Genomic DNA, 13,732 nt, shown 5'->3' with positions numbered 1-13,732 from the left:
ATCAACAGAATGTTGACAAATTAATCCAAAATAATTTAAGGCTATTTAATTACACTGCCCAAGCCTTTTTTCCCCATATTTCTCCCAAGTATATCTACTTTGGTATTCAGCACAGGCAAACTGGCATTGTGCATGTAGGAAATACTATGTATATCACACAACTGCTTTTCATAATGCCCATTAAAATTTCTGGGCCACTGATGTCTAAGACAATTATTTACTGAGTTGGTTAAATTTACTAATTTAACAAATAATCTCAGTTTTGAAATTGGAGAAGTAACTGCTGTTTTTTTCTAGAACCTGTGCAGAACTGCTCTTACAACTATCCTCAGTCCAGCTGCAGATCCTGTGATTCTGTGCAGATTCTTTATCCATCTGGAGAAAGAAAAAAAAATACGCCTTCCATCTCAAAAAAAACCCATCTTAGAAATTTTGACACATCATTGAAACAGTTGAAACTGGTTCTTTTTTATAAACACAGTACCACATACTACGTTCGGTTCAAACCACCAAGCAGTTCGGGATGACTGCAAAGCTTAGGGAGTTTATTTTGTTCATCACAGCACAAGGAGTGTTTTATCACTTGCAGTTGCTGATCTCTTTCTTTTATGTGATATTGCCTCGGCCAGCGTGTGGGTGCAAATATTCTCTCACTTCCTCCTTTAAAGCAGACACTTCGTGGCAGATCATTTATAAATTACAGCCGCTACCTTCACCCTCTGCTTCCCGTACAGACTTTGCCCAGATACCTTTTGCAGTAATCCTTCACCAAAGCTCAAAGTACTCAAAGACAGCAAGAAACTTGTTGAAACTGACTGCCTAGACTACAGCGCTGTTGCTACCACTCCTTAACCTATGAATTGGAATGATCATGTATGGAAAATCACGCTATGTAAAGTCAGTGAACACAATGGAGACAGAGGAGTCCTGCAACTTTATTCAAATAAAGGGAAAGAGTGCACTGGAGCATACGCCCGCGGGGTTTCTCTCTCGAGTTTTTAGAGGATGCAGGCTCCTTTTAGCCTAAACTCCCGGCCACGTGTTGTCCTCCTCCTTTCCCCGTTGGGTGAGGTACCGGGAAGGTACAGCCTTCCCGAACCGTCTACCACATATCCCCCTTGAGCTTTTCATTTTACCCCAAAGTTCAGAAGTTCAGGCTTGTGCAGACCCTTGTCTGTTTCAGGAGTCAAACCGGCTGGGCTCTGTAACAAACCTGCTGCTTGAAGTTAGTAGAGATATTAAGGTTAACACCCACACCTTCAGCCATCGAATTTTTCGTAAAGACATTAGCACACATCTTCCCTACCAATCAGAACTGGAAAAGCAGGTTAGATGCCAAAGTAATCTAGTAAAGTCTTCCCAAAAAGTGCATTACATAGGGTTGAATTCTAGAGGACTTTTCCTTGCTTTACATGCTGGACAGGGGTAAGATGAAATATCCTCTTTTAAACAGACACGAAAGATATAGAACCACCCCCAGTGTTGATAAAACTAAACAGAGCCACGCCACGGGGAGGGAGGGGACTCTTGTTCACCTGCGGTCACACCGGGATCGCCCAGGCACTGCTTCCCCACCTCCCAGAGGCAGCAGGTGCCCAGCTGGCGAGCTGCTCCGTGCGGCAGCGGCTCGGGCTCGCCCAGGGCAGCGCAGTCAGGAGGCGAGGGCAGAGCCCCGGCGGGGATGCAGTGGTGGGAGCGGGGCCCGGCGGCACGGCGGCGCTGGGTGATGCTGCTGCTCGGGCCGCTGGCGCTGCTCGTCGCCACCCTGGCTCTGCGCGGCACCGCCCGCCCCGACCCCGCCGACCGCTCCCGCCTCTACCGAGCGCTGGAGCTCTCCCCCAGCCGCAGCATCAACTGCTCGGGGGTCGTCCGCGGGGACGAGACAGCCATCCGGGAGGCGCAGCTCAACAACCTGGAAGTAGCGAACAGAAAGGCTTCACCGACGCCCGGCGACTACCTGAACGTTACGAGGGACTGCAGAGCCTTCAAAGAGACCCGGCGCTACATCGAGTTCCCGCTCAGCCAGGAGGAGGAGGAGTTCCCCATCGCCTACTCCATGGTCATCCACCACAAAATCGACATGTTTGAGCGGCTCCTGCGGTCCGTCTACGCCCCCCAGAATGTCTACTGTGTCCACGTGGACAGCAAATCCCCGGCCGCCTTCCAGAAAGCCGTGCGGGCCATTGCTGCCTGCTTCCCCAACGTCTTCGTGGCCAGCCGCCTGGAAAGCGTGGTCTATGCCGCCTGGTCCCGGCTGCAGGCCGACCTCAACTGCATGCAAGACCTGCTGCAGAGCCCGGTGCCATGGCGCTACCTCATCAACACCTGCGGCACCGACTTCCCCATCAAGACCAACGCCGAGATAGTCCGGACGCTGCAGCTGCTGCAGGGCCACAACAACGTGGAGTCGGAGAGGCCCTCAGCCGCCAAGCAGCAGCGCTGGCAGTACCACCACGAGGTGGGGGAGAGCATCTCTCGCACTGCCCAGAAGAAACTGCCGCCACCCCACGGCTACCCCATGTTCACGGGCAGCGCGTACCACGCCCTCACACGGGACTTCGTGCAGTATATCTTCAAGAACCCCACGGCACGAAAGTTCCTCGAGTGGTCCAAGGACAGCTACAGCCCTGATGAGCACGTCTGGGCCACTCTGAACCGCATGCCGGGCGTGCCGGGGAGCACGCCCCCGAACGACAAGTTCCAGCTCTCGGACATGAACGCCGTCCCCCGTCTGGTCAAGTGGGAGTACATGGAGGGGGACATCAGCAAGGGCGCTCCCTACCCGCCCTGCACCGGCCGCCACCAGCGCGCCATCTGCATCTATGGGGTGGGCGACGTGCCCTGGATGCTGCAGCAGCACCATCTCTTGGCCAACAAGTTCGACCCCGAGATGGACGATGCGGCCATCCAGTGTCTCGAGGAGTACCTGCGCCACAAGGCCCTGTACGGCCGGGGGCTCTGAGGGACAGCCGCGGGGGCTCTGAGGGGGAGCCGCGGAGACTCTGGCCAGCACCTGCTGCCTGGCGTGGGCGAGTCTAGGACGGCGCCTCGACGGCAGCGGGAGAGGATGCCCTGGGCCCCTGAGGGGCCCACGCCTCGGCGCGGCCCCGAGGAGAAGCCCCACGGGCGGGCGCGGGGCTGCGGCCCCGCCGAGGCTCGGACAGATGGACAGACGGACGGGGCGGCCCAGCGGAGGGAAGGCTCGGTGTGGAAGGGCGGGAGGCTCAGCCCCGTCCTGCCCGGCCCCTGTCCTGCCCCCGGAGCGGCTGCGGCGTTTGGTTTACAGTGCCTTCCGGAGTCTTTTGGCAAAGATAACCCCAAGGCCGTAGACGGGCAAGCCCGAGTCACGGTGCCGCCACGTCCGGCTAGGGGCAGAGCTGAAACCATGATTAATTTGCTTTTCCACAGAGCACCTGGCAGCCGCCCGCCCGTTTATGGCACCCGCAGCGCAGCTCAGCTCAACATCTGCTGCTGCTTTTGCCTCACCTGAAACTTCAACTCTATCAAAAGCCTTCAATAAAATTCCAAAATACTAAATTACATAGTGCTTCGGTCATCTATGTTTTTTGAGGAGAACCTGCATTCCTGAGCAAAGCATTAAACCAGTTAACCCTTTGTGCACCCACTTCTCCATCTGAAACACAGGCAAAGGGTGTGCAAACCTCTATTTTCTCTCTTCCCATCAACATCCCTCCCACCCCAAAAAATATTTTGGTGATATCCAATACTGTAATTACCATAGCCAGTAATGGACAATGAACAACCCAATCACCCAACACATTGTTTTTTCAGTTCCTAGAAGCTGAAAGGAAGATTTGCGAACTTCTTTCACCCACGTGTTTTCTCACCTTCTCATATTAACAGCTAGCCACTTTCCATGGATCAAACAGCTTTTCCCTACCTGTAATGCTGAAAGATTAATGCCGTTGTCTTTATTAAAAAAAAAAAAAAAAAACTTATTCAAGTAACTTTCTTGTAAGTAAACACTCACCTTTACAAATTTAAGGTCTACTGTGGAGAATTAGCATTACACAAAGAACATCTGAAGCAATTCCATAACACCAGGCTAAGTTTAGGTGAAGTTATGACTGCAGTCACACGGATCTTTAAAACATTGCTTTAAATAGGATGAGAAGATGAAGTAACTGACTTGAAAAGGTGTGTCATTCCAATTTTGTTAGACATTTTAAAGTCAACTTGGTGGTAAAACAGAGATTTTTAAAATACCATGGTGATTTCACAAACACCAACTCCAAATACTGGCAAGAAAAGCTCTCAGACATAAATATCCAATGTATCATTGGGCATTTGTTTATGTAAAAAGAGCAAATAAATAGGATTACTGATCATGGAGGAAGCTGTTTCCAACTTAGGTAAGAAGACATTCTCTAAAGAGATTAAAGCTTTATGCTAACCTGATAGCATACAACTTTTAAAAACAACTTCAGCAGCAAATTCAACATTAAACAGAAATTATCTCCATGTCTAGTACATTCTTTTAGAACAAACAAAACTTCTCTGATGACTCAGGGTAAGAGCTCAAGTGTCCCACCACAGAAGACTGCATCAAACCACTGCTGCCTGATTTTGCTTGTTAGAACTCTTTTGCTTACTTTAAATTAATACATATTATTTCAAAATAGCAAACTAGTGCCAAGAGGTTCACTAGAGGGCTGGGATATGTTCAAGTTTCTGGACTGAAACAGGCAGAAAAGGGTCACTGTATTTCTAACTGTGGCAAAGTGTGGTCTTTTCCCCTTGGAAAATGGAGGAAAAATGTGCTTAATTCATGGAGACAAAAAATCCCCAAACTTAACAGCTGTCAGAAATAGCATCAAAACCAAATCCACCCATGAAATGAATGTCTGTAAAAACTAAATTTATTTCTCAAAGAACAAAGGTATTTGGGGGGCTGGAAGGAATCCCAAGGGATTGAATGAGGGGCCTCTCTATTTTGCAAATATACCCATAGAGAAAAATACGTATTTACAAGTTACTTATAGACTTGTCAACAATAATTTTTATCCCCTTTACTTTGTAAATATGTTTAACCTCTTCAGCTGTTTCTTCTCTCAGAAATACGAAGTATTGTTTGTACACACTGTAATAACAATGTTTCATCTGTTATTGTCAGACACAAAAATATTACAGATAGAGACAAAGATTCAGATTGGGAGTAGAAAGTGCTATTTCAAATCTGTTCTGTGGTAAGCCTTTTAGCAAAGTCAAAATATTTTTTCTTTCAATGTTACTCACTGCAATCTTTGCCCTTTCTGGTTAGACCTGAAGACAGAGAATTTAAGCATTTATCCAGATTTGAAAGAGCTTGCCCATACAACATGAAGGCTTCAAGTGAAGTCAGCATACTGGAAAACCAGCTTGGCGACTCAGTAGGAGGGAGAGCAGCCCTAGGCAGCCCTCCTGTTCACAGAGATCATTGCTTTGGGTGAAAATGACCGTTCTGGTGTTATTACCTCCAGAGGTAAACAACTTGCAAACCTCAATATCCGATTTTCTTGATCCAAAGGAAATTTCCCATTTCTGATGGTGTTACTACCCAGAATTCCTCTCAAATGATTTAGCTGCAAAAACAAAGGCTGTCTTGTGCAAATTTATTTCAAATCACTTCTTTTAGTACTGACGTAATTTCTTTTGAAAGAACGAGCCTACTCCCAAATGATTAAGGTGAACTAAGACAAAAAGATCCTTACAAAGGAATGGTCTTAGCATATCCTCTTTCAAAGACGTTAGAAATGTCACATTTATGAGTGCAGTCATACATCAAAGCAGTGATGTCTCTGCCATTAAAAATGGCAGTAAAAATCACCACTCAACCCTTAATACAGAACTTTGCCTTCCAGAGATCTCAAAGGATCTGAGAAATCAAATAGCTGGCATCTTAGAAAGCTGGCAAGAGAGCACAGAGAAATCATGTCATTTGCCAGTTAGTTGCAGAACAGAAAAAAGAATGAACTTTGGAATAGAGTAGGACCAGCTTTAGCCCAAAGTGTCAGAATCACATCAGATTACAGGACCACCTCCAAAAATAGGTTAAACTCCATATGCAATTCAGCAGTAAAATAATGGGCTGTCCAATTGGAAATAGTATCAGAAATACTAGCTTTGTGTAGTAAAAAAATCTACTTCTGACACTTCTGTCTACAATCATTAACTAACAACTTGAACTCTAAATAAGCCACCAGTAGTTTAATGAGGAAATATGCTGCAGATTTGCCTTTCAAGAAGTGCACGGGAGGAAGATGAAACTATAATTCTGAAATTTAATAACTGATTTATTTTTCTGGTTTAAACCCGGCTTTAAATTACATTTTATTTCCAAGTGGTTTTCACTTTATTTTTACAAGAACAATGTGGCTTATTACATACTTACACAACAGGTCCATAAGAGCTCTTTTTAGCTTTAGTTAGGAGAGTCTATTTCCTTCTTGCTTCACATTTGATACTTTATATGATCATCTCTGAGATGCCCTGTAATAAAGAGATGAGTCAATGAAAGTGAATTTTGAGGAAAACAGGTAATAAATTCTAAAGAGACGAAAAGTAAGCGTGAGCGATATGAACACAATGCCAATAAAGTATTTGCAGTCATGCGTAAAATTGACTCAGGGAGCAGGGTTAGGGTGTTCTTTTTCTTCTGACTGCAACAGCAGTGACGATAAAATGTTAACTAGATTCGTAGTGAATAATTTTCCACTTCCCTGAAGGATGCAGGTTCTTTTAGTACAAGACACAAACCAAAGTATTAATATATCTGTTTTTTTATTATTAAATTACTGCCTCCTAGTCCATAATGGCTAATCCTAACAAAGACCACCCTTTAAGTTACAGTGAAGAAAACGTTCACATCTCCCAGTACAGTCTTACTAAAGTGCTTGCAATATGCTCCTACTTGCCTCCCCACCCTGAAGTTTTACATTACATAAAAGCAAACCCAGGTCAACAGGACCTTGACTGAAATCCTATCCCCTAAACTACCAAGACCCTTAAACACAAGTAAATGTGCTTTGAGTAACTCTCCTCTACCTCACTGTGCCTAGTCATCGTGCAAGGGTACATAACGATCCTGATTAAACTTGTCTTCTGGAAATTCATCGTAAATTCTTCCTGCTCTGCACTTTGATTTATGCCTCTGTGACAACATTTGAAGTCAGGTATTGACATCCCTGACTGAGCAAACAGTTTAATTCAGATAACATCCTGGTTTGCACACCTATGGAATTGACAAAATCCTTTTTCTTGGAAACCATGTTTAAAGAGGCAGTCATCCACAGCCAATTCTGCACTGGTGTTTATTCTTTCCTTTCACTTTCTTAAAGTTAATTTACTTTCTAAATAGAAAAATCCATTACAGTTCAATGTCAAGGCGCAAAGGTGTATTATTCTCTCTGCTGCTGAGAAGTGGAAGCAATTGTGATCTTTCTAAAGAAAATCAACAATGAAATAAAAGTCTGGAACACTAACAGGAAAAGAAAAAAAAAAAAAGAAAAAAAAAGGCAGCAGCAAGAGTACTGATGTTCTAACAAATGAAATTATGTGTCTTCCACTGGATATTACAATAGCTTAGTATAGCAGAAGTGCAGTTGATGCTTTTAGCTGTAAATTCAATCTTCCACAAAGTCCATTAATCACATGAAATGGGCAGGAGTAGCTGAAATTCACACACAAAAAATAGCAAGTGGCAAGAAAGTTACGGAGAGCAAAGCAACAAAAACCAGAAAGAACACCAGACCACCTTAACTTCCCTTTGCTCCCTGCTCCTTCAGTGAACTGAAACAACCTCCACAGAAGGGGCAGATCCAGGACCTGGACAAACACCATCCCAGATATATGGTTAAAGCCTGGAGCAAAAGGACAAGAGGGAATGACTTCAAACTGAGGTTTAGATAATAGGAAGCAATTCTTCCCTGTGAGGATGATGAGACACTACAACAGGTTGCCCAGGGAAACTGTGGCTGCCTCATCCCTGGAAGTGCTCAAAGGCCAGGTTGGATGAGGCTTGGAGCAACCTGAGATGGCTGGAAAGTGTCCCTGCCCATGGCAAGGGGCTGGAAGGAGATCATCTTTAAGGTCCTTTCCAACCCTGGCCATTCTATGACTCTAATGCACACTTAATTGGAACAAAATAAATGATATAATTATTTGCATTAGGAAAGTAAAAAGGCTACAGAGAACTGGAAATTGAGAAGTCTCTCTAGAGACAGGAAGAGATTACAGTTAGCTGGAGGCAGGAAGAGATATGGGTTGAAATTCAGTTTACCACATGACTATTAGAGAACAAAAAAAGTTTAAACCTAAAAGATTGTTGAGTCTGATGCAGAACAAGAGAAAACCATGATACAGATACACATTTGCATCCCTTAAGATAAAAACAGAGACTTATTGTGCAATTAAAATAAAAGCAACTTGTCTGTTCTTGTGATTTCAAAAATGGTTACTTACCAATCTGCAGTGTGCAGCAAAGGGCACGTAGCAGAGCTATTTATAGACAGAAAGATGCAGTCACAAACACACAAACGTGCTGCCCAGCAAGAGCTGCTAAGCTTTCGCTGATGTCCTCCTCCATCATTCTGTAACAGCCATTTCTTGCAATACTTAACAGTGCAACCACACTTGGAACCCTGTAACTGAAAGACTTTTTCATTTGCAACATTTCCCTAGACACACTTAGAAAATTTTGGGAAAATATGATATGTTAATGCTAGTTTCTAAATAAAGTTTTCCAATGATCACTCTTTCAAAAGTTTTTAAATAAAAGTTTATTACAGAAATTATTTTGAACCAAAAAAAGACAACAGTATCTCTTGTAATTAAAAAAATGGTAACATTGTATTCATGCCCTATAAGGTGAAATGAAGAAATGCTACAGGTATTTCTTCTGCTGTCATTCTGTGATGCTTTCTCGTATGGATTAACTCACATCTGCATCACAAGAATTGAGTATGATCAGTCTCTTTCCATACTTCTCTCCAGAAAGTGCTGCATATTAACAGAAAATATTGCAGACAAACCACAGGTCTATTCATTCTGCAGTATTGGAACCAGTGTCTAGGAAAGAAAAGAGAAAGTGAGACTAATACACCCCCACTGAAAACAGAGAACCAAGAGTGTTCTCTAACACCTTCCCCAAGTTCTAAAGCGTTCCCCAAGCATTTCAGAACATGTTCAGTACCTACCCAATTCCCTCTACTGCTCTCAATGCCATGCATGAACTGCTTGTGCTGTTTCACTTCACTTAGCAACACTGAGAAGAGCCAGCACAACTCCAGAGTTGTGCACACAGATGCATTAAAAATACTAAAAGCTTTGCTCTAACATGTAATGACACACAAACCCTTTACTGCAGTCAGCCACAAGCACATCTGGCTATCATCTGCTAAGGACAAAGGTTTTTGAACATCCAGCAGCACAAGCTCTGACAGAGTATGGGCTATAGCTTATGCCTTTTGAAAGAGATGCAAGAATGAGAATGATCTTCATAAAGCAACTGAGACCAGTTCTCTGTTCTGACCTTTTGTCAGAATCACCAATTAACACCAGTGCAGTTTTTGATACACTACCATTACTGCTTTCTTGTTTTTAGAGCTGTGGAAAAAGTATGTAACTCAAATATGGAGAAAAAGTCAGTGTTTAGTACTGTTCCCTAAATAAGTCAGCTTCTCGTGGGAAAAAAACAAGGTTGTAATGTTAAGAGCAACTTCAAGTCAGTCAGTTGTTTAAATCTTATCTATAAGCACAATTTTTCAAGAATGAGAGTGATTAATACTTGGAAAGTCAGGTTTCCTCCACTAGCTATAATAAGTACACAAAAACCAAGCAGTAAATTATATGCTTGGCTAATAACAGAAGTTGAGAAAACAATAAATTCTGTCAACTCTTTAGAACTACAACTTGAAGTGACTATTTTAAGCTTGCCAGGGTCAGGAAGCCATGAAGAACCTGTTTCAGAGGTCTATGGTGTACTTAAATAAAGCCTTTTCCATGCTCAGTTCCTGCTTTTAGCATCACTCTTGAAGGTTGAAACAAAGGGCACCATTTCACACAGCTTTAGCTGTGGCTGGCTGCCATACTGATGGTCTTAAAAGTTATAAAGCAGCTTGCCACAAAATTCACTGAATTACTTTTTCCAGTAAAGAATCTCAAGGGACATGGAAAAAAGTAATCCAGTCAAGCAGATATGGATTGCAAACTCCCACAAGCAGTGTACATAGAGAGGGTCTGTTAGGTAACAAGTAAGTCTTATGACTTGCAAATGCATGCAAAAGCTTTTCATGGGTTTGTGTCCCCAGCTATCAAATCCAGAGAATGACTGCTTAGACACTTTTCCCAGACAATTCCTTGCTGAGACAGTTGAAGCACTCTTCAGATTCAGTAAAACATGGTGCTACCCTAACAAATAGGTTAGTTCTACAAAACTCACCACACAAAAAGTAAGGATGACTTGTGCTGTTCTCATTGCTCTAATATTATGTATTTTCCAACAACAGGCACACAGCAGTCCCTAACACCTCAGAGCTTATGAGCCAGGAAAGCATTTAGCTGGCTTTTGTTTCATCTCTCATCAGATGCAAAAGGGAATGCAGAGCCCTACTTCTGTCTAAGTCATACAGACAATCTGGCTTTAGCAAGACATTTGGTCAAAGCTTTCTAAAAACAATAAAGTCTTGTGTCTCAGCCTATTTATATAATTTTTCATACTTACTTTTTCCATCACACGCTACAATTTTCACTTTATCCACTTTCACAAGTTCGGTGACCTCCCTAAATTCCACGTCATTCAGTACAAATGTCCACACATTGTCACAGAATCTGTATGTGTTCAGAGACCCCTATAAAAAAACAAGAGATATTTTCTATAGGCCACATCTCAAAAGCAACAGAAAATATGATGACTATCTACTGAACTATGTCCCTTCTAGAACAGATTTTCTACAAAGCCAACAGTGGACCTGAATGCATACAAACCAGCAAGCAAGCAATTCTGAGGAAAACTGGAGTTTAAATGCCCTCCAGTGGTGGAAATTCTCAAGACCATGGAGTGACCTTACAGGATATCCAAGGGGAGGCTCCTCAGGTAGGCAAAGAAGTTTTACAATTTTTCTAATGTGTACAAAGGATCAGTAGGAGAAAACATTTCTTAAAATATTGGGCCATAAGAAAAATCAAATACAGCAGTGATCATAGCAAGATGTGAATTCTGCAACTGCTTAAACAAAGTAGTAGATAAAAAATCATGACAAAACTGACATGTGACATAAAGGAGTATCCCTCCTATATGATGTACTACTGAGGATGTCAATATGGAAAACTTCTGACCTTCACTTATACATATTTTAAATTGGCATTTTTGAATGTAGAACTTAAGCTCCAAATGACATTTAAAAAATTTATCCACTAAACAGATGCTACACTGCTTTTTATACCATGTTACATACACAAAACAATTTAAGTGTGCTAGAGATATTATGCTATTTTTAACATCTCTATGTTGTTTAAAAATCTAGTCTCTTAGGAACCCACATCATTAATGTGTTCTACATAGACTGTAGAGAAGTATGATGACAAAAGTTCACAGGAAGCTGGGTTTTGTGGTATTTTTTTCTTAACACTACATTCAAGTTGACATTTAACAACTTGCTGGCTATCTAATATCAATTAGGGTGGCTGACTGGGAACACTCCCCCAACTTATTTTTCTATGATACCTACAGAAAATAGCTACAAAATGATCCAGTGAAAGTGTGGATCTAAAACTCTCCAGTCTCTCTTCACATTACTCATGTGGTTGAAAATCTGGCCTCATCTCACTTTTGCTAGGGACAGCTGCAAGAAGCAAAAGTCTCCCTCCTCATCTGCAAGACACTGAGGATGGAAATGTTATCCATCAAAAAAGCATTTCCCTCTTCCCTGTTTTCATCATTTGATTTTTCCATTCATTCAAAAGATCCCTGGCAGAACAAGGTAACGAGCCTTACAGCTGCCTACAGAATATACATGAAAACAGTCATTATCAGAACCAAAATGAACCCTCTTAAGTTCTTGCTTAGAGCATGCAGCTTTTAATGACATTCTGCATCAACACTTAGTTGCTGTATCTCACGTAAAACTTTAAGATATCATCTCCTTACCCTGAAATTGACTCTGTTCCTGACTCGCTGTGCCAGTGCTGCATTTATAGCTTTATCAAACTGAAGTAGCACCTGAAGGGCCAACTGAGGTGTGATTTGCTGTGACTAAAGTATTTGGAAGAAAAAAAAAAAAAAAGAAGTTTTGAATTGTTTCAAAGTAAGCTCAAACGTGCAGTATAAGTTAAAAACATTACAAAAAAGTTCACTTCAATGAAGCAGATCCCTAGAACAATCTGTTCCTGTATTTATTTCTATGTTTGTATTTCAATTCTGTACTACACAAAGATCTTTTATAATAAATACTTACTGGGAATAACCAGAAGAACAGCAAATCGACTGCAATGTTTCAGCTTAATCTGGCTGTTCATTTACTGAGCCACATGAGATTACGCCACTTACATAAAACACTTTCCTTTACCCAGAACGTAAAGAAGAAACCATCACAAGTAAGTGGAGTACTAAACCCTTATGATTTCAATCAGTAAGTTTCCCAAACCTTGGCCCTAAGTACCCCGATACAGGAACGACAAAGGCATTTCGATAATAACTTCTGTCTTTATTAAGCTACTCGCCCACAGCGCAAGCCCCCAACCTGTATGAGCTCATCCAGACTCTCCTGCAGGCTGTTCCCCAGCGTGGTGTTCCTATACAGCTGATACGCCATGGTTTACTGCGAGGGCTGCTCACGTCCTGATCATCCGCGGCTGCGCGCCTGCGTTGTCCTCGCTCTCATTGAAAACAAACAAAGGTAACAATAAAACCCTCCACGCCCCACAGCCGAGCCCGGCGGGCACACGCACGGCAGGGCTCGAGGCGCTCTAGAAGCCGCCCCGCAACTCCGTCCGACACTCGGCAGCGCTCCCGCACCGCCGCGGGGCCAGGGCCGCACAACCGACAGCCCGGCCCGGCTCCGGGCGCCATCCCATCCCGGCCGGAGTTATCGGGGCGGGAGCCGGGCACTGCGCAGCTCCGCCAAAGCCCACCCGGCTCCGGCCCTACCGCCGCCCCCGGGCAGCGGCCCCGGCCCTCCCCCGGCCCCGCGCCGCCATCGCCCCTCACCGCGCGCCGCCGGAAGCGCGGCCCCTCCCGGCCGGCCGCGGCCCGGAAACGGAACAGCGGCGGGGCCGGACCGGAACCGCCCCCAGACACGGCCCCGGCCACAGCACCGCCCCCGGCCCCGGCACCGCCCCCAGACACGGCCCCGGCCACAGCACCGCCCCCAGACACGGCCACACACCCGCACCTCGTACGCCGCAATCACGCCCCACACCTCGTACAAAGGCCTTTATTGGATTCAGCGGCGGCTTTTCCTCATTAAAAAATGCCCCCTAAGTAATGACCGCTAGCACATTCGCACACGTGTTTATCGCATGACCCCGTGACGTCCTAGAACGCACAAAACAAGCTCATTTAAAAAGAAACGATCGTAATATTCTTAAGAGAGAGGTGAAGGGTCTTCTACTTGCATATTTTCTATTAAAGGGACAAAGGAAAACAGTCCCATCTGTGAAGAGTGTTACTAGCCCAATTAAGCCACTTTATTATCCATGACTCACAACCTGTGCTTTTGCATGATTACTACAGCTT

General features: G+C 44.1%; 2 protein-coding genes and 1 long non-coding RNA gene across 4 annotated transcripts; 1 reads left to right on the top strand and 2 right to left on the bottom strand.

Moving 5' to 3' along the window:
- Positions 1-1,681: 1,681 nt before the first annotated feature.
- Positions 1,682-3,034, top strand: GCNT3 (glucosaminyl (N-acetyl) transferase 3, mucin type). Its single transcript, XM_014874005.2, has one exon. It carries the CDS (start codon positions 1,682-1,684, stop codon positions 2,960-2,962), a length of 1,281 nt encoding a protein of 426 aa, XP_014729491.2. The 3' UTR covers positions 2,963-3,034.
- A 3,241-nt stretch (positions 3,035-6,275) lies between these two features.
- On the bottom strand, positions 6,276-8,598 carry LOC148222219 (uncharacterized). 2 transcript variants are annotated; one of them, XR_015806477.1, is made up of 3 exons: positions 8,461-8,598; positions 7,754-7,859; positions 6,276-6,489 (listed from the first exon to the last, which is right to left on the bottom strand). It is a non-coding gene; the product is annotated as an uncharacterized LOC148222219 (long non-coding RNA). The 2 variants fall into 2 exon arrangements; XR_015806476.1 differs by lacking the exon at positions 8,461-8,598 and having other exon boundaries at positions 7,754-7,892.
- Positions 8,599-8,753: 155 nt separating this feature from the next.
- Positions 8,754-13,257, bottom strand: GTF2A2 (general transcription factor IIA subunit 2). Its single transcript, XM_088172428.1, has 5 exons — positions 13,205-13,257; positions 12,738-12,873; positions 12,146-12,250; positions 10,721-10,847; positions 8,754-9,066 (listed from the first exon to the last, which is right to left on the bottom strand). The coding sequence occupies exons 2-5, from the start codon at positions 12,807-12,809 to the stop codon at positions 9,041-9,043; spliced, it is 330 nt and encodes a 109-aa protein (XP_088028554.1). The 5' UTR covers positions 12,810-12,873; positions 13,205-13,257; the 3' UTR covers positions 8,754-9,040.
- Between the last annotated feature and the right edge of the window lie 475 nt (positions 13,258-13,732).

The sequence above is a fragment of the Sturnus vulgaris genome, chromosome 13 (genome assembly GCF_052056855.1).
Source record: "Sturnus vulgaris isolate bStuVul1 chromosome 13, bStuVul1.hap1, whole genome shotgun sequence".
NCBI classification, from domain to species: domain Eukaryota; kingdom Metazoa; phylum Chordata; class Aves; order Passeriformes; family Sturnidae; genus Sturnus; species Sturnus vulgaris.
The sequence above is the reverse complement of the archived record's forward strand: the minus strand, read 5'-3'. Positions and strand labels throughout refer to the sequence as shown.

Excerpts from the sequence above, each read along its gene's own strand:
- GCNT3 (XM_014874005.2), top strand. The coding sequence starts at position 1,682 with ATGCAGTGGTGGGAGCGGGGCCCGGCGGCACGGCGGCGCTGGGTGATG.
- GTF2A2 (XM_088172428.1), bottom strand. The coding sequence starts at position 12,809 with ATGGCGTATCAGCTGTATAGGAACACCACGCTGGGGAACAGCCTGCAG. Across the intron at positions 10,848-12,145 it reads GGAACAGAGTCAATTTCAGG|GGGTCTCTGAACACATACAG; the intron begins GTAAGGAGATGA and ends GTTTTTTTATAG. Across the intron at positions 9,067-10,720 it reads TGTAGCGTGTGATGGAAAAA|ACACTGGTTCCAATACTGCA; the intron begins GTAAGTATGAAA and ends TTTCTTTCCTAG.